Source organism: Hyla sarda, chromosome 13 (assembly GCF_029499605.1).
Source record: "Hyla sarda isolate aHylSar1 chromosome 13, aHylSar1.hap1, whole genome shotgun sequence".
NCBI lineage: Eukaryota > Metazoa > Chordata > Amphibia > Anura > Hylidae > Hyla > Hyla sarda.
Window position 1 is genome coordinate 193798 of NC_079201.1, and position 20891 is coordinate 214688.

Sequence of the window (20891 nt, forward strand, 5' to 3'; positions counted from 1 at the left end):
CCCGAGTTCAGCACTGCTGCTATTCATTCACCCACCACTTCGCAGTGTTCCGCTCTAGCAGGGGAACGCCCAGTGGACTCCTAGTTTGCATATCTTTTTAAACTCTGATATTTTGGTGCTGAAGGGGTCAATATACTAATGAGAGGTGTGTACGAGTTCAGTGCCCTATACATCCAGGGCCTTACTTTAGATGCTAAAAACCTGCTGACAGGACCACTTTATGAAGAGTCTCAGGTTACAGTGGACTAGGACCACAATGGGCTCTCAGCTGGTTCTAGTGATGTCTCAAGGCTTTGTCCACCCCTGAGTGCCGGAAAATACCGTATTTTTCGCCGTATAAGACGCATTTTTTTCTTCGTCAAAACTGGGGGGGGGGGGGGCGTGGTTTGCCATGCTGGTGTGAGGACGTGTCGCTGAGAAGACCTCCGTCCCTATCTATGGGAAATCAAAAAAAGAAGCAGAGGAGACTCACCTGGTCCCGCCCGTCCTCCCCTCAGAGATTTGAGGGGTTACTTCAACCGCTCTCAGCCTCAAAGAAGCGCATCCCTACCTCCGGTGGCGCAGCCCGTCAAGATGGCGGCTTCTTCCTCCCAGCTCCGGAGCGGCGGTCTGCAGGAGGACCATGCTCTCCACCAACAGCTGCATTGATCCCGGCTCCTGGGTTGCCTGTGCCCGAACCGCATCTCCTGGCTCCTGCCTCATCTGCTCTGCCTGCTGCCCCGGCCCCGCTACTACAGCCTGAGGCCCGCTCCTCCACTAGGCCGCAACTGAAGGACCCCGGGGCTGCCCGTGACGTGCCTGCCGGCTGCGCGACGCAGAGCCCGACACCGAGCGGTGCAGTGAGGATCCCGGCATGAGCGGAGCAGTGGCCTCCCCACTCGGGGAGTGAGAAGGTGAGCGGGGGGCCCCCTCTTCCTGATACCATTAGTGTCTCTCTGCCATTGAGCCCCACAGTGCCTCCTCTCCAGGGACCTGGTCAGTGCCTGCCCCACACTGCGGCCGCATCCACCCCTCTGCTGGCCCCCTCCTCGCCTCAGCCGCCATCTTGGCCCCAGCGGACCTCCAGCTACTCAGCGGTGGGACCCCCTGCATCGCCTGTAGGAGGACTGTTCTTGGGACCCCCTCCAATTTCAGTGGACTGGCCCCCTCTGCCGGGACCCTGCTCATCCCCCCTGGTAGCGTTCTATGCGGTGCCCCAGCCGGGCCCTGCATCCCAGCTGGTAGCTGCTCCACCATCACCGCAGTGGTCCTCAGGCTGCCCCTGGGACCCCTCGGCTCAGGGCTCCCCTGCCGCCCTGGGTGGAGGCGACCTGATGCCTCTTCAAGAAGGACCCCTCCCTGCCGGAGATATACCCATGGCCTCTCAGCATCATACTGACCCCCCCCCCCCTTGAGTCTCCGGGGAACCCCACCCATTTTCAGGACTCTTTCACCTGGTCCCTCTACCCCGACTCCCCCCATGGAGACTCTGCCTGCCACAGTCTCCTCTCCCCCTGCTGAAGGAACTGACCGTCCACTTACCTTGGCGGATTTACGCTCCTTAATTGCTTCCTTACCTACTAGAGACGATTTCTCTTCGATGGCTAAACAAATGGTGGCAGAGTGCAAGAAGGAATTTGTCCAACTCCGTTCTGAAGTCTCCACTTTATCATCCAAAGTGGATACTATTGCTTTGGCTCAGGACTCTTCCTCCACTGCCATTCAGTCTCTTCAGGAAACGGTGAAAAAACATTTATGGGCATTTATCAACGGGTTTAGTCAGGTTTTCTTTACTATAATTGTTGCAAAATTGACGCAACTTCGACTACACGATTTTTCGTGCGACATTTTGACTGGAAAGCAAGAAAAGCAAGTTTTCCAAAAATTAACTACGTAGTAATAATTTTAAAATGGACTACGGGTAGTCAGGTATTTATTAACTGCGACAGTCGCAACTGCGCTAAAAAAAAAGTCGCAACAGGGTTAAAAATTGACTAAATTTACTCCAGCTCAAACATGGAGCAGAAAAAGCTACTACCAAAGCAAAAAAGGAAAAATTGCTTACGTTAAAGAAAATTATCAACAGGCTGAAACCAGATGATAAATAAGTCACACATAATTAAAAAAAAGTAAGGAAAAAATTACTAAAAAAAAGAATACATAAGCAAACATTGATAAATGTCCCTCATAGTGATCAGCTTTTCCACCTGCAGCAACATTTGGATGATGTTGAGAACCGCAATAGGCGGAATAATATCCGCATAAAGGGCTTGCCTGAAGCGGTTGGCCCTGATGAACTCCACTCTGCCTTGCTCACGGTTTTCAATGACCTGTTGGATCGGCCCGCCGACACTCATATTGAACTTGACAGGGCCCACAGAGCACTGCGGCCCCCATCACAGGACGACCGGCGCCCCAAGGACGTTATCTGCCGGGTGCACTTTTACGCCATCAAGGAGGACATATTGCGGCTGGCTCGTACACGTCGTCGGATTTACTACAAGGATGTGGAAATACAACTTTTTCCTGACCTGTCACGTCACACTTTGGCGCAACATGCTGCACTACGTCCCTTACTGGAAGTGCTTAGAGAGAGGGGCTTGCTGTATCGCTGGGGATTCCCCTTTGCTCTCACGGTCCGTAAGGATGGCAAGCCCTTCACTTTCCGCTCCCTGGATAACCTCCCTGGATTCCTTTGTGACCTGGACATTCCCCCTCTGTCCTTGCCGGACTGGCCCACACTTGCCTCCCTGGCCCCCAAACGCCCTATCCAGAGATCCCCTCAGAAATCCTCTAAACAGGCCCGACCTGGCCTCCCGCCTCGGAACAGTAGACGTCAGCGCTTGGTCACCAGATGGGAATCTGTTCCCTCCTCATCATCAGTCCTCATCAGTCTGTATTCTTGATCCTTTATATTTTTCAATATAATTTCTTGAATTTGAAAAAAAAACTGGGGGGGGGAAGTTAGTGCGTCTTATAAGGCAAATACACACCTCACGGCGTTACCTGCGGCCATCAACGGCCGGTACCCGCGGCTGATACAACAGCCGGGATCGTGGTGATGCCCTGTATTAACCCTTCAGATGCGGCAATCAAAGCTGACCGCCGCGTCTCATGCGAAAATAACACTAACCCGGCTGTTCAGTCGGGCTGTTCGGGACTGCCGCGGTGAAATCGCCGCGGCGTCCCGAACACCTTACAGGACACCGGGAGGGACCTTACCTGCCTCCTCGGTGTCTGCTCCGTGCCGGGATCCCCTGCATAGCCGGCGCTCTCCTTCGTCGTCATCACGTCGTTGCACACGCCGTCACGTCATCCAATAGGAGCGACGTCATGGTGGCGACGGAGAGCGAGGATACCGGGCAGCAGAGACGTTCCATAGCGACGGGGACGCGGCGACAGCGATGGAGGGCGACATCCAGGGCAGCGTTGACGAGCGGTGACGGGTCCGGAGCGGCGGGGACACATGAGTACTACCTCCTATACCAGTGGTCTTCAACCTGCGGACCTCCAGATGTTGAAAAACTACAACTTCCAGCATGCCCGGACGGGCATGCTGGGAGTTGTAGTTTTGCAACAACTGAAGGTCTGCAGGTTGAAGATCACTGTCCCATACTTTACATTGTATTTGGTTCAGAATCTTTATTTTCTAGATTTTTATCCTGCGTCTTATATGCCGGAGCGTCTTATATGACGAAAAATAAGGTATATAAAACATTAAAGTTTATTCCATTTAAAGGGGTTGTGCGCTGCCCTGCAGTTCGGAGCTCCGCTCACAGCGTCCGGAAGTTCATTACTCCGAATGCTGTGTGCGGGCTTCCGTGTTCGCGACCGCTGTCACGCCCCCTTCCCATAGACTTTGGTAGAGGGGGCGGGCGTGACGTCACGAGGGGGCGGGCGAGACGTCACGAAGGGGCCGGGCATGACATCACGCCCAGCGGCCGCGAACACTGAAGCCCGCACACAGCGTCCGGAGTAATGAACTTCCGGACGCTGTGAGCGGAGCTCCGAACTGCAGGGCAGCGCACAACCCCTTTTAAAGTAGTCAGTCTGTGGACAAAATGGCCTTTCTTGGTAATAAGACACCATCAGCCACAAAGAGGCCAAACAAGGCTCTTACATATGGCCTGACCAGACTGATCCACGTATTGTTCTCTTCAATCTATTAATAAATCATGGTGAACACCGGTCACTCACCATACCACTCGTCGACCCACGCGAAGGCTTGCCGGTGTCCAATAAGCAAGATATCCCTCACCACCTGCACATAAGAAGGATTATTCCAGTAAAAGGAGCCAAGACCATCAGATATGATATTGAGTCACCTCTAGGGGGCGACACCACACACCTTGTGCACAAACTGCTCCACCCGTGTCTGCAGTCCCCAGACCTCAAACTTCACAGCGACCAACTTATAAGAACACATGATAGGCTGATGTGACTCTCTCCAGCCGTCCCTGAGAAGCCCCCGGCCCGTCTTCTTTGATCTAAAGGTTCTGGGGTCCTGCAATAAAAATCAAAACGTGATCAATGGATTTATAATGGATTGAAACAGAAATATTTTTATTACACTTTGGCCCTCAATTACTAAGAAAATCGTGTTGTAAGTCTATGTTGCTTTCTTACCCGACTGCTTTTTTCCCCTGGTATTTATTATTATGTCGCATCCTGTTTGTCGCACGTGGGTTTTGTTGGTTTTGGTTTCCAACTCCTCTGAGCTGTCGGGAAAAAATCCACAACAATTCAACAAATTCGAGTTGGAAACCTTAATAAATACGTGGGAAAGCTCAGAAATGTCGGGTTACGCCCCTTTTTCAGGTTTGGGAGAATCCACATCGGGTCCGTCGGGAAAAAATGTTGCATCGTGTCGCAGACTGGCGCACGATGTCGCAGACTGGCGCACGATGTCTGCGACATGGCGCAGACAAAGCTGCGCCAAAAAAAACAGACAAAAGAGGTCGGGTTTAGAATAGTAAATGAGGGCCTTTATGTAGACAAACCAGTTTTTTTGTTTTACCATAATTCCACCTTTTTACTGAAAGTAACAGGTGAAGATAAGAGCAGAAAAAATAAGCCAGATATGACGTATAGTATGATCTCATCTCTGATCACAAAGTGATTATATATTGTATCAGTAATGTTTTATATAGGGGCGGGGCTGTAATCCCAGTGTGATTTATATTGAATGAGTGATGTCATACAGGGGGCTGGGCTGCGATGACACGTCATTATATTACTATTATATTATATCAGTGATGTCATACAGGGGGCGGGGCTGTGATCACATGTCATTATATTATTATATTATATCAGTGATGTCATACAGGGGGCGGGGCTGTGATCACATGTCATTATATTACTATTATATCAGTGATGTCATACAGGGGGCGGGGCTGTGATCACATGTCATTATATTACTATTATATTATATAAGTGATGTCATATATGGGGCGGGGCTGTGATCACATGTCATTATATTACTATTATATATCAGTGTTGTCATACAGGGGGCGAGGCTGTGATCACATGTCACTATATTACTATTATATTATATCAGTGATGTCATACAGGGGGCGGGGCTGTGATCACATGTCATTATATTACTATTATATTATATAAGTGATGTCATACAGGGGGTGGGGTTGTGATCACGTCATTATATTATATCAGTGATGTCATACAGGGGGTGGGGCTGTGATCACGTCAGTATATTACTATTATATCCGTGATGTACTAAGGGAGGCGAGACTGTAACATGATTTACAAGATGGTTGTCTGCAGTATTAAATGAATAGTTGTTCCTGTATTATAAGGTGATTGGTTTTCATAATGGTGCCGTTTGCGTCAGTACAATGTGACCTTTTGCCTTTGTCCTGACATTAGCACAAGACAAGAACTTTTTTTTATCACCCTCACAGTCGCCTTATTACAGAAGAGTAATCCTCATGTCATTTGCCGTGCGTTGTTTAGACAGATAAGTCATTGTGGTGCTGTTTATTGCTGCAGCACAGAAAAAATAACTCATCATTTCACCTATTATTTCTCTTTGTGCCCTAGAAAATTGTCTTTGCTTTTTCAAATTTCCTTTCCTTGTCCGTCTGTGGCGGGAGGGGCGAGGAACAGAGACGATCTGGCACATTGAACAACTCTGGAGTTACAGCAGGTACAGAAGTTAACAGTGCGTTACACATGAATCTTGGAGACGCACAAAAGACACCACCAGCTCTATTCTCTGCAAAACGCATTTAATCAGGAAAGAGGCATCGCAAGAGAATTGTTTACGTCAATTTATTTTCCTATAGAGGAAATGTATATTTTGCATATTCAGTGCCTGTATGCCATTCAGCCATAACATTAAAATCACAGGCCAATATTGGAAATTACATCAATTGCAAGGTGACAATGGCACCTGCCAGGGAAGATATATTAGGAACAAGTGACGGTCAGTACATGAAAATTATGTTGGAAGCAGCAGAAAAAACAAAAAGTGGAAGGATCTTAAAGACTGTGACAAGGGCCGAATAGTAATGTTTAGATGACTGTGTCAGAGACTCATCATGTGGAGATTACTGTGACATGTATCACCTACCTCACCATTGTACAGACGAAGTCCCCTCCCTCCCCTTCACTGCAGCGGGACCCCCTAATAGCAGCGGCCTCTTTCAACAGCATAATGCTCCTGGCCATACTGCAGACATTGTTCAGGAATGAGGAACGTGGCAAAGATGTCAAGGTGGTGACTCTTCTCCAGATCTGAGGAAGTTGGAGAAGTTCCATCAATCGCGATTGTACCTCACAACTTAGTGGATCTGATACCACAGAACACATGACAGGGCTATGGGGGTCTGGGCCTCGGAGGTCACAGCACAGGGCTATGGGGTCTAGGTCTTGGGGTACACATAACAGGTTTATGAGATCTCAGGGGTCACATAACCGGTCTATGAGGTCCAGTCCTTGGGTCACAGCACTGGGCTATAAAGGTCTAAGTCTTGGGGACACATCACAGGGATATGGGGTCCAAGTTATGGGGTTTGGGGGTCACAGCAGAAATCTCTGGGGTCCGGGCCTCGAGGGACGCATCACAGGTATATGGGGTCTGTTCCTTGTGGGACACATTACAGGTCTATGGGGTCCAGGCTTTGGATCACAACACAGGGCTATGGAGCCCGGATCTAGGGGGTCACATTAAAGGTATATGGGTTCAGGTCCTCAGAGGTCACATCACAGGGCTATGGGATTCGGGCCTCCGTGGTCACATCACAGGGCTAGGGGTCCGGACCTCAGAGGTGAGAGAACTAGGGGACCAGTACAGTATTAGGCAGGAGGTTTTATTGTTATGGCTTATAAAATATTAAAGCAGGAAAAGACATGAGTACAGCAGACTCCCCTCCAAATAAAAAAAAAGTCAGATTTAACCCCTTCACGACGAGCGATGTACATGTACGGCGCCGCGAAGTGTCACTTGTCGCGCGGCGACGTACATGTACAACGCGGGATTCCGGGAGCGCCGCGTCACCGGTAGCGGTGATCAGGCCGGGATGACTGCTGTTATCTAACAGCAGGCATCCCGGCACATCGCCGAGGGGGGTCCTGAGACCCCCCCCATGACCGCGATGGGTGCAAATCGCAGGTCAATTCAGACCTGCGATCTGCGCGATTCCAGGTCATACAGGTCACTGGTGGAGCCAGAAAATAAGAGGGATCGGGGGTGTCCGAGACACCCTCGATCCCCCTGAAGGGATAGGAGTTTGGTGGCAGGGGTGCCACCCCTCCTATCCCTGCTATTGGTCGGCCAAGCGACCGACCGATAGCAGACCGGGGGAGGGGGTTAAAGTTTGGTTCCCCCGCTTTGCCCACCTATCGTGTCCGGGCAAAACGGGGGAACTGTCCAGGGAAGGTCGGCGCCGAAGGTCCCTTACCTGGATCCCGGAGCGCAATCCTCCATGCGGGGATCCCCCACGTGCGATGGCGGTGGCAGCAATACATCTGGGTCCTGCTAGGTGAGTTGTTGCCTAGCAACATCCGGAGGGCCACAGTTTACAGTGGTCTCTAAACCGTGGCCCTCCAGATGTTGCAAAACTACAACTCCCAGCATGCCCAGACAGCTGTTTTGCAGGTTGTAGATCACTAAGTGGTCTCAAACTATAACCCTCCAGCTGTTGCAAAACTACAACTCTCAGCATGCCCAGACAGCAGTTTGCTGTCTGGGCATGCTGCGAGTTGTAGTTTTTTGAGACCACTGGACACTGATTTACAACCTGAGCCCCTCTAAATCTTGCAAAACTACAACTCCCAGCATTCAGGAACAGCATAAGGCTGTCTTGGCATGCTGGGAGTTGTACTTGCGTGCCTCCAGCCGTTGCATAACTACATCTCCCAGCATGCCCTTCCACAATCAGTACATGCTGGGAGTTGTAGTTTTGCCACAGCTGGAGGCACACTGATTGGAAAATACTGAGTTAGGTCATAGAGCCCAGCTGTTGCAAAACTACAACTCCCAGCATGCATGGTCTGTCAGTGCATGCTGGGAGTTGTAGTTTTGACCCCCTCCCATGTGAATGTACAGGCTACATTCACACTGGCGGCAGATTACAGTGAGTTCCCCGCTTCAAGTTTGAGCTGCGGCAAAAACACTACACTACCACAAAATAAAGAGTAAAACAATACATATACACACGTACACTGCCCCCCCTACCACCCCCCTTCCCCAATAAAAAAGAAAAGCGTATTGTACGGTAGTGTTTCTAAGATGGAGCCTCCAACTGTTGCAAAACAAAAACTCCCAGCATTTCTGGACAGCAATTGACTGTCCAAGCATGCTGGGAGTTTTACAACAGCTGGAGGCACCCTGTTTGGGAATCACTGGCATAGAATACCCCTATGTCCACCCCTATGCAAGTCCCAAATTCAGGCCTCAAATGCGCATGGCGCTCTCTCACTTTGGAGCCCTGTCGTATTTCAAGGCAACAGTATAGGGTCACATATGGGGTATCGCCGTACTCGGGAAAAATTGTCTAACAAATTTTGGGGGGCTTTTTCTCCTTTTACCCCGTATGAAAAGGAACAGTTGGGGTCTACACCAGCATGTTAGTGTTAAAAAATAAACATTTTTACACTAACATGCTGGTGTTGCCCTATACTTTTCATTTTCACAAGAGGTAAAAGGGAAAAACGCCCCCCAAAATTTGTAACGCAATTTCTCCCGAGTATGGAGATACCCCACGTGGGCACAAAGTGCTCTGGGGGTGCACAACAAGGCCCAGAAGGGAGAGTGCGGCATGTACATTTGAGGAGATTTGCACAGGGGTGGCTGATTGTTACAGCGGTTCTGACAAACGCAAAAAAAAAACACACCCACATGTGACCCCATTTTGGAAACTACACCCCTCACGGAATGTAATAAGGGGTGCAGTGAGAATTTACACCCCACAGGTGTCTGACGGATCTTTGGAACAGTGGTCCGTGAAAATGAAAAATTTTGCACAGCCCACTGTTCCAAAGATCTGTCAGACACCAGTGGGTGGTAAATGCTCACTGTACCCCTCATTACATTCTGTGAGGGGTCTAGTTTCCAAAATAGTATGCCATGTGTTTATTTTTATTTTTTTGCTGTCCTGGCACCATAGGGGCTTCCTAAATGCGACATGCCCCCCGAGCAAAATTTGCTCTCAAAAAGCCAAATATGATGCCTTCTCTTCTGAGCATTGTAGTTCGCCCGCAGTGTACTTCAGGTCCACTTATGGGGTACCTCCATACTCAGAAGAGACGGGGTTACAAATTTTGGGGGTCTTTTCTGCTATTAACCCTTGAAAATTTGAAATTTGGGGGGAAACCCACATTTTAGTGAAAAATGTTTTTTTTTTACATATGCAAAAGTCGTGAAACACTTGTGGGGTATTAAGGCTCACTTTATCCCTTGTTACATTCCTCAAGGGGTCTAGTTTGCAAAATAGTATGCCATGTGTTTTTTTTTTTTTTGCTGTCCTGGCACCATAGGGGCTTCCTAAATGCAACATGCCCCCCGAGCAAACTTTGCTCTCAAAAAGCCAAATATGACTCCTTCTCTTCTGAGCATTGTAGTTCGTCCGCAGTGCACTTCAGGTCCACTTATGGGGTACCTCCATACTCAGAAGAGATGGGGTTACAAATTTTGGGGGGTCTTTTATGCTATCAACCCTTGAAAAAATGTGAAATTTGGGGGAAAACCAACATTTTAGTGGCACCATAGGGTTTCCTAAATGCGACATGCCCCCCAAAAACCATTTCAGAAAAACGTACTCTCCAAAATCCCCTTGTCGCTCCTTCGCTTCTGAGCCCTCTACTGCGCCCGCCGAACACTTTACATAGACATGAGGTATGTGCTTACTCAAGAATTGGGTTACACATACAAGTATACATTTCTCCTTTTACCCCTTGTAAAAATTCAATAATTGGGTCTACAAGAACATGCGAGTGTAAAAAATGAAGATTTTGAATTTTCTCCTTCACTTTGCTGCTTTTCCTGTGAAACACTTAAAGGGTTAAAACACTTACTGAATGTCATTTTGAATACTTTGGGGGGTGCAGTTTTTATAATGGGGTCATTTAAGGGGTATTTCTAATATGAAGACCCTTCAAATCCACTTCAAACCTGAACTGGTCCCTGAAAAATTGTGAGTTTGAAAATTTTGTGAAAAATTGGAAAATTGCTGCTGAACTTTGAAGCCCTCTGGTGTCTTCCAAAAGTAAAAACTCGTCAATTTTACAATGCAAACATAAAATAGACATATTGTATATGTGAATAATAAAAGAAAACATTTGGAATATCCATTTTCCTTACAAGCAGAGAGCTTCAAAGTTAGAAAAATGCAAAATTTTACATTTTTTCATCAAATTTGGGGATTTTTCACCAAGAAAGGATGCAAGTTACCACAAAAATTTACCACTATGTTAAACTAGAATATGTCACGAAAAAACAATCTCGGAATGATAAGTAAAAGCATTCCAGAGTTATTAATGTTTAAAGTGACAGTGGTCAGATTTGCAAAAAAGGGCTTCGTCCTAGAGGTGAAAATGGGCTCCGTCCTTAAGGGGTTAACACCATTTTTAACATCATCACTGCGATCAAGGGGAATCCAAACTAAGCTTATTCTGTCTCCAACCCCTTATTTACATACAGCATCAGCAGCCATCGTTCCTTCCAGTTCACTGGCACCTCCACTGGATCTGAACCCTCATTTGCATAGATCTTCTGCTCTAGTGTCTGCGTGTGCGATCAGATGGACGGGCGCGGTCAGCTGGGTGCCCTGCGGCATATAATCCCCCCGCTCTTTTCCCCTCCTGCTGTGTACTGTGGTGGACACTGGGAGAACACGGCAGATGGAGACACCTTGATGGGCTCAGTCACCGATAACAATGAACATAATGCAATTACCCGCGCAGTGATGTGTAACGACGTTACATAACATGTATGAACCAGTAACGTGCTTGGCTCTTCACACCTGGGGACATCACCACCCACATTGAGGTTGTTAGTAACTCTTTGCCTCCCGATAGTCAAGAACTTCAGTTAAAGAAAACATTTCTTTTTCTTAATATCCGTTCCTGGGAAAGTTTGGTGTAAACCAAAATGGCTGCAATGACATCACCTACAGAGTGTGGTACCTGGCTTACATTAGGCCTTTAAAAGTAACTCTGGGGAAGTAATATCAATGGCTATGGGAATTAGGCATTGCTTTCGTAATGTTTGACAGGATTTTGCCACCTACGATAGAATTAATTTACATGACATCATGCAGCGTGGCCGGTGACATCCCTACTCACCTAGAATAAGAATATATCTTACAGGCCACTTACCTCCGATTCCTTATAATATCTTTCCGGAACCTCATCACACGCGATATCAATGAAGCAAACCTCGCGCTCCAGTTCCTTCAGCTCATTCTGAAATATCTGAGAAAAGAAAATAACATTTAGAAACTGTCATGTCCAACCTGATAACGCTTAGCGCATAAAAACAGTGGGTTCATCGTTGACCAATATGATTCCAGCGTTTAAGAAGGTTGAGAAATGCATGGGGGGGAACCTGACCGGTCACTTTATGGAACTTCTCCACTTTTCTCAAAAAAGGTGTGACCTATGGTAACCAATCAAATCTCGAAATAACTAAACAGGCAATCTGGTCGCTATGGACAACCGCTTTTCTTGTTAACTACAATGTATTCAGAAAGTCTTCACCTCCGTTCACTTTTGTCATTTTGTTCTGTTGCTCCTTCCCATCATTCTGCCCTCAATACCCCATAATAACAGTGATCACAGAATGTTACAAATCTTCACAAATTTATTGAATATAATCAAGTATAATCTTGCAATGACATAAGTATTCATACCCTTTACTCAGGACTTAGGTGAAGCCCCTTTGGCAATGATTACAGCCTCCAGTCGTCTTGGGGTTGAGGCCCAAGGTACACTGGATTTGGGAATTTTCTGCCATTCTTCTCTACAGATCCTCTCAAGTTCTGTCAGGTTGAATGGGGGACCCTTGGTGGAAACCATTTTCAGGCTCCGGCTGGGCCACTTAAGGACATTCACTGAGTTGTCCCTAAGCCGCTCCTATGTTGTCTTGGTTGTGTGCTTAGGGTCATTGTCTTATTGGAAGGTGAACCTTCGACTCAGTCTGAGCTCCAGGGCACTCTGGATTTGTTTTTATTATCAATATCTCTGTTCTTTGCTTCATTTAGATTTCCCTAAACCCTGACCAGTCTCTGTGTCCTGGTTTCCTCCAGACACGATGCTGCCCCCACCATACCTCACTGTAGGGCTGGTATTGAACATTGATGGGCAGTGCCTGGTTTCCCCCAGAACTGATGCTGCTTCCACCATTCTTCACTGTAGGGATGGTATTGGGCAGGTGTTAGGCAGTACCTGGTTTCCCCCAGACATGATGCTGCCCCCACCATCATCACTGTAGGGATGGTATTGGGCAGGTGTTAGGCAGTACCTGCTTTCCCCCAGACATGATGCTGCCACCACCATGCTTCACTGTAGGGATGGTATTGGGCAGGTGATGGGCAGTGCCTGGTTTCCTCCAGACATGATGCTGCCCCCACCATGCTTCACTGTAGGGATGGTATTGGGCAGGTGATTGGCAGTGCCTGGTTTCCTCTAGACATGATGCTGCCCCCACCATGATCACTGTAGAGATGGTATTGGGCAGGTGATGGGCAGTGCCTGGTTTCTTCTAGACATGATGCTTCCCCCACCATGATCACTGTAGAGATGGTATTGGGCAGGTGATGGGCAGTGCCTGGTTTCCTCTAGACATGATGTTGCCCCCACCATGATCACTGTAGGGATGGTATTGGGCAGGTGATTGGCAGTGCCTGGTTTCCTCTAGACATGATGCTGCACCCACCATGATCACTGTAGAGATGGTACTGGGCAGGTGATGGGCAGTGCCTGGTTTCCTCTAGACATGATGCTTCCCCCACCATGATCACTGTAGGGTTGGTATTGGGCAGGTGATGGGCAGTCCCTGGTTTCCTCCAGACATGATGCTGTCCCCACCATGCTTCACTGTAGGTAGGGTATTGGGCAGGTGATAGGCAGTGCCTGTTTTCCTCCAGATATGACACTTCGATATGAGGCCATAAACATTAATCTTCGTTTCATATGATCATAGGATCTCAGGCGGCTTTCATGTGTTATTACTAAGGGGAGGCTTCTTTCTGCTATAAAGTCCAGATTGTGGAGGCTGCAGTGATGATTCTGGACCTTCTGGAGGTTTCTCCAATCCACACTGCCCAGCTCAGTCAGAGTGACCATTGGGCGCTTGGTCACCATTCTTACCAAGGCACTTCTCCCTGATTACTTAGTTTGGTGGGGCGGCAGCTCTAGGGAGAGTCCTGGTTGTTCTTTTTCAATGCAAGAATTATGGAGGCCACTGTGCTCTTGGGAGCTTTCAGTGCAGCAGAAATGTGTTGTCCCCTTCTCCAGATCTGTGGCTCCACACAACCCTGTCTTTGAGCTCTACAGGCAGTTTCTTACCCCTTATAGTGTGGAGCCATCTCAAGAGAAATGGTATGCCCCTAGAGTAAAATAGTTTTTCCGTTTTAATACATTTGCAAAAAATTCTAAAAAATTTGTGTTCACATTCTCAATATGGGCTATTGAGTGTAGAATGCTGGGTGAAAAACTTGATAAATTTTATCCCAAGGAGCAACATAACAAAATGTAAAAAAAAAAGTCTGAAGACTTTCTGAATGCATAGTACTGTAACCAGAGCGATCCAGTACCCTTTCCTGGATAGATTTCACCCTCATAGGGATTCTATATAGGATTGTGCGCTGCTATTCCAAATGCTGCACTTCTTTCACTCACCTTTAGATGGCAGCACAGTAATACTAGTGAGCTTCAATGTTTCGCTCACAGTCCACATCACTGTGCTGTATAATCTTATTTATACGTGGAGGGTTCGGGGGTCCAAATATAAGTAGATCGTGTAACACAAAGTTATATTCCTAAGAGACACTTTCTGTTTTGATCATCATTGGTTGGGGAGCAATAACATTTATCGCACAGAGCCATATGGTACAGACAGATACTCTTGACAAAAATCTTTGGGTGGATCAATCTTAGGGGTTAACTGCCATCTGCTGCTCCATCTTGGAATTTGCACATTTAAAAATGAATATAAAATGATAATGATAAAATTGTGCATTATACCGCCTTCACGTTGTCCTGTATAAGCCGCATCATATCGCAGGAGGATTGGTTTTTATACTCACGTTGTCATTGCACCCCTGGTTGTCCTCATATTTAGTCTCTATGTGTATGGAGAATTTTGGAAGGAATGAACACTGAAAAAAAAAGACAAACATATAAAAGCACCATATGATTGAAAGGACTGTGATGTTCATTCGAGGAATTCGACCTTTTCATTCCCTACAAGGCACAGCTTCTTACACTTAGTTGCTGCTGTACCTGGAACTAGAGTTTGTTTAATCAGGTGCTGCCCCCCAAATGAATATTGATGGCCTAGTCTAAAGATAGACCATCAATATAAAAATTCTGGGAAACCCCTTTAAGACATAATGAGTCACCGAATCACCTCAATAAATCATCTGACCACCAAGGCTAAACATTTATTATATGTACATATCCACCCAGACAGCCACAGCGCAGAACATTATATGGCCATGTGGTACCATTTAGGGTCATTCACATGAATTATTTGTGCAGTTATTGCTTCCAAATGATCAGATATCATTGTGTATTCACACACCAGTTTGTTCTGAGCAGTTTGCTATTCTCCCTGGATTGGGAATGGTTAATGCTCAGAACCAATGAGATCTCGGGTGTGTCTATTTTAACCAGAGTCCTCCTGCATTCTGGTGCTGGTTATTGTGCAATATACTTCCAAGTCTGCTTGAGCACGCACCTTGTATTTATCCTGTGATATATCTTAATTTTTGCCATGGTTAAATAGTCTTGTTTATTGTAGATTTTAGTCTGTGTTACAATTGTCGGTTTTAGGATTGTTTGTCCTTCCTGCTTAGTCTGGTATCTGGTTTGGTATCCTTGAGTCTATTTAGACTCATCTGGTTCTGGTCTAGAGTTTCATGTATTAAATTTCTGTTTCCCACTGGGTCAGCATCCTGATCATATGGTGGAGTGTGCCCGCTGGCCAGTAGTCTATTTGGCTTTATTACAATGGCTACTCCTTTTGGAGTGGGGTGTCCAGTTTGTTCTGTGTCCCAGTGTGTACAGTGTCCTATGTTACCTGATCAGTTTAGTGTTTTTCTGTTCATCCCCTGCATTTCTTGGATTCTGCTGTATACCTGTTTGTGGAGTGGGGTGTCCAGTTTGTTTGTTCTGCGTCCCAGTGTGAACAGTGTCCTATGTTACCTGATCAGTTTAGTGTTCTAGCTCTCAGTTCTTCCGTTCATCCCCTGCATTTCTTGGATTCTGCTATTTACCTGTCCCCCAAGTCAGTCATGACATAAAAAATAAAAAAAGGCAATCTGTTCGGCCTCTGGATATATGACCCGGGTGGATGTCTGTGTTGTATGTTTTTCTTTTATTTCCCTACCTAGATTGCAAACCATGGCAGACTTGGAGGCTGGATATCCCCCGATTTGTGCCTTCTAACATCAGTGGGTCACCTCCACTGCACTACTCGGCTGAACCCTCCCCTGTCCCCTCCCCCCCCCCTCCCCCTCTCACTGTTTTGTTATATTGATTGTAAAATGTTCAATAAAAACTATTTAAAAAAAAAAAAAAAAAAAAAAAAAAGGCAATCTGGTTTCTATGGGTAACTGGCCAACTTTTCCACTGCACAGGTCTCAATAAATCTCCCCCTATATCACTAGACTTTCAGATCCTAAAAGGCAGAATCTTTCTATTATATGACTTGATCAGTTACTCATCGGAGGTATCTCTTTATAACAGTGTTTCCCAACCAGTGTACCTTTAGCAGTTGCAAAACAACGAATCCCAGTATTGGCATGCTGGAAATTGTAGTTTTGCAACAGCTGGAGGCACACTGGTTGGCAAGCACTGCTTTATTACATGATTTAGATTTTAAGATCTTCAAAAGAAAGAGTCTGATCACTATATTACTAGACTGTCAGATCCTCACAGGTGGGATCTCTCTAGTATATGACTAGAATATCAGCTCCTCAGAGGCGTGCTCTCTCTATTTTATGAGTAGATTAGCAGCTACTCCCAGACGAGATCTCTGTATTATAGGACTAGAATATCAGCTCCTCAGAGGTGGGATCTCTCACTTATATGACTAGATTATAACATACAAGCAGGATCTCTCTATTTTATGACTTGATTACCATCTCCTCAGAGGAGGGGTCTTTTTAATATATGACTAGACTGTTAGCTATTCAGGAGACAGGGTCTAATCACTAAATAACTAGACTTTCCACTCCTCAGAGGCTGTATCTCCCTATTACATGACTAAATTATTAGCTCCTCAAAGTAGAGGTCTCCTTATTATATGACTAGAATATCAGCTCCTCAGAGTAGAGGTCTCATTATATGACTAGATTATCAGCTCAGAGGAGGAGTTTCCTTATTGTATGACTAGATTATCAGCTCCTCAGAGTAGGGGGTCTCCTTATTATATGACTAGATTATCAGATCCTCAGAGGAGGGGTCTCCTTATTATATGACTAGATTATCAGATCCTCAGAGGAGGTGTCTCCTTATTATATGACTAGATTATCAGCTCCTCAGAGGAGGTGTTCCTTTTTATATGACTAGATTATCAGCTCCTCAGAGGAGGTGTCTCCTTATTATATAACTAGATTATCAGATCCTCAGAGTAGGGGTCTCCTTATTATATGACTAGATTATCAGATCCTCAGAGTAGGGGTCTCCTTATTATATGATTAGATTATCAGATCCTCGGAGTAGAGGGTCTCCTTATTATATGACTAGATTATCAGATCCTCAGAGTAGGGGTCTCCTTATTATATGATTAGATTATCAGCTCCTCAGAGGAGGGGTCTCCTTATTATATGACTAGATTATCAGCTCCTCAGAGGAGGGGTCTCATTAGATTATCAGATCCTCAGAGGAGGAGTCTCCTTATTATATGATTAGATTATCAGATCCTCAGAGGAGGAGACTAATTATTATATGACTAGATTATCAGCTCCTCAGAGGAGGGGTCTCCTTATTATATGATTAGATTATCAGATCCTCAGAGGAGGGGTCTCCTTATTATATGATTAGATTATCAGATCCTCAGAGGAGGGGTCTCCTTATTATATGATTAGATTATCAGATCCTCAGAGGAGGAGACTAATTATTATATGATTAGATTATCAGATCCTCAGAGGAGGAGTCTCCTTATTATATGATTAGATTATCAGATCCTCAGAGGAGGGGTCTCCTTATTATATGATTAGATTATCAACTCCTCAGAGTAGGTGCCTCCTTATTATGACTAGATTATCAGATCCTCAGAGGAGGGGTCTCATTATATGATTAAATTATCAGATCCTCAGAGTAGGAGACTCCTTATTATATGACTAGATTATCAGCTCCTCAGAGGAGGGGTCTCCTTATTATATGATTAGATTATCAGCTCCTCAGAGTAGAGGTCTCATTATATGACTAGATTATCAGTTCCTCAGAGTAGTGGGTCTCCTTATTATATAATTAGATTATCAGATCCTCAGACGATGTGTTCCTGTATTACATGATTAGATTTTAAGCTCTTCAGAGGAATGAGTCTGATGACTATATCACTAGATTGTCAGCTCTTGGGGAGGGTAATCTGAGTTGGTCCCTTTTAAATACAACAGTGAATCTGATATAAGCCCAAAAGCTAGAAATATGCAGATGCAATTATCTCTTATAAATGATAGTAGTGATTTAGGTGGCCATATTGGATTAAGGTGGGCCAGTTATGAATCCATTCTCACTGCCATTATTTTGTGCACCCTACTCCCTGAAGCCGCTGACACTAGAAGATTTATATGAAATAAGTTTTCTCACTTCACGTTTCAGAAACTGAAGGGTTGCGAAAAATTTATTTTTAGGTCTTAAGAAGACGTCACAGCACAAGATATAAAAAGTATGATTTTTTTCCCGGTTGCTAGGCAACATTCTTCAGATTTCTTTTTCTGATGGTTTCCTTGTTGGCCGAGGCTTTACAAGGCGCCTTCTCCTAAAATACCATACAACGTATGTAATCCTATTCAGTTTATCAAAACATGGGAAAGATGGGTAAAAACCAACAGGGCTGCCTCCAAGCTGCACCCACAAAAGTCTCCCTGTAGTTTATTGCATATACAGTGGTTTATAGGGTTAAAAATTTATGACACTTTACAGAGTACCTGTCCCGTCAGTTGGAGGTGGCCATATTGTCTGTGATGTCACTACAACCCCCCCCCCCCCCTACCACCACCACTACAAATTGTGTGTCCATACTTACTGTGTATTCTGTCCCCACCCGATCCAATCACAGAGGGAAGGAAACGGAAAGAAAAAAATATATATTAATTAGTATTATGTATCTAAGCCTCTCATGTGTGATACACTCTTGCAGGATTACACCTACCTGTGATTGTATATGGGTAGTAGTTCCATGCCTTTTCTGTGACGTAAAAGATTTTTGGAACAACTGCTCGCGCCCAGCTCGGAAGTTTACTTTAAAAAAAGAAATGATACTAAGATACTAAGAATGACAAGCGAACTGGTACTATGCAATGTCCATATATACAGAATAAGAGCAAATACTGAGCCTTTCATCCCCTTACTGGGCCAGTCCAGATTTTCAGGTTGGCCCTAAGTCAGCACAGGTGCTGAGGCCAATTAATTCTTGGCATAACCAAGTCTGCACAGAGAGGAACCTTGGGAATTGAGGTCCTGATGTGCAGCAGTTTAAAAGGGACACTTACCTTGTGTGAGTAACATTGCTGGTGACTGTTGTGTTGGGCGGTTGGCAGTAAGACACCTGTACAAAGAGGGCGGCTTCTGTATAGTAGCCCTAGACAATATTTTTATTTTGTACTTGTTTTGTTACAAAAAAATGTTACGTTACCACCGTGCCTCTGTCTTAGGCTGGGTTCACATCACGTTTTGTCCCATACGGGACCGCATACGGCAGGGGGAAGCTGAAAATTTGCGGTCCCATATGTAATTCATTTCAATGAGCTGACCGGAGTGAAACGCTGACTCCGGTCGGCTCATTTTTGCCCCGTATGCGGTTTTCCACCGGACCTAAAATCGTAGTCGACCACGATTTTAGGTGCGGTGGGAAAACCGCATACAGGGCAAAAATGAGCCGACCGGAATCAGCATTTCACTCCGGTCAGCTCATTGTAATTAATTACATACGGGACCGCATACGAAGGCATACGGGAGCGCAAGTTTTCAGCTGCCCCTGCCGTATGCGGTCCCGTATGGGACACAGCGTGATTTGAACCCAGCCTTAGAATGCTATTTGACTGGTTCTCCTGCTGTATGTATAAGAGAGTGTATGTATATGTATGTATGTATATATATATATATATATATATATATATATATATATATATATATATATATATCCACACATGCAAACACGTGAACAGTAAAATGATTACACTATCTACTGGAACGGACACTCAGCTTTCCTAAATAGCAAGTATGGCTTGTTATGGGACATGCTCCAAGCTACAATATGGTGACACAGTGAGGCAGACGGTGGGTGACTACAACCTTATCCTAATGGCAGATCTAAATAGTTATGTGACTTTTCCAGGCCATGGAGAATATATGAGGGTGTGGATTGAATAGATTTTGGTATCATTCATTTTTTTCCGAGCCCTGAATAGTGTGCCTAGCCTGTTCTTACAGTGTGTCTGTCCTGAGGCTCCGCTGGATCTTCACCAAACATGGAGGTCAAGTAGCAGCCATGTAATGATGCCATTATTTACATCTGATTAATAAGCGCTCAGCTTTTACGCCTGTAACGTCTGCAGGTGACTGGACGCAGGGCAGGTGCTGTGTATACTTCCATGTTTACACAGTTTATACAAACACTTTTATGAGGTAGCGCAGGAATTATTGGAGGGTGGCTGGAGAGAATAACTGCGGTGGGAGCTATAGGGGCGGAAAAGCTGCAACGTTCTCATCCACCAGATAACCACGTGCGTCTGTTTAATGCTTCTCTATATACAGTGTACACAACTATACCACACAGACGCCATTCACATGGCCCTTATCATTAGACATACAGACCACAAAGGATTCTGGGTAATGACGTCCACAGTAAGCGTTCAGTAAACATACAAGGGGCTATGGGGAATTTCCTTTTATAGATAAATTTCTCAGCAGGAATCTAATATGTACGGCAAATATTACGTAGTTAGATATATTAGGTCCAAGCTGCGGCTGATTGTAAGAAATGACTGCGATCGACTTCTTGT

General features: G+C 45.7%; 2 protein-coding genes across 2 annotated transcripts in view; one reads left to right on the plus strand and one right to left on the minus strand.

The window, feature by feature from the left end:
• Positions 1 to 20891, plus strand: part of PSMD12 (proteasome 26S subunit, non-ATPase 12) — a 139115-nt gene that overhangs the window by 20225 nt on the left and 97999 nt on the right. The window lies entirely within an intron of this gene.
• Positions 1 to 20891, minus strand: part of PITPNC1 (phosphatidylinositol transfer protein cytoplasmic 1) — a 93329-nt gene that overhangs the window by 12015 nt on the left and 60423 nt on the right. The window contains exons 3-8 of the mRNA XM_056550080.1: positions 19040 to 19128; positions 18914 to 18921; positions 14745 to 14816; positions 11815 to 11910; positions 4328 to 4483; positions 4177 to 4240 (exon numbers count right to left, since the gene is read on the minus strand). Coding sequence (XP_056406055.1) covers positions 4177 to 4240; positions 4328 to 4483; positions 11815 to 11910; positions 14745 to 14816; positions 18914 to 18921; positions 19040 to 19128 — 485 coding nt within the window. The remainder of the gene's footprint in view (positions 1 to 4176; positions 4241 to 4327; positions 4484 to 11814; positions 11911 to 14744; positions 14817 to 18913; positions 18922 to 19039; positions 19129 to 20891) is intronic.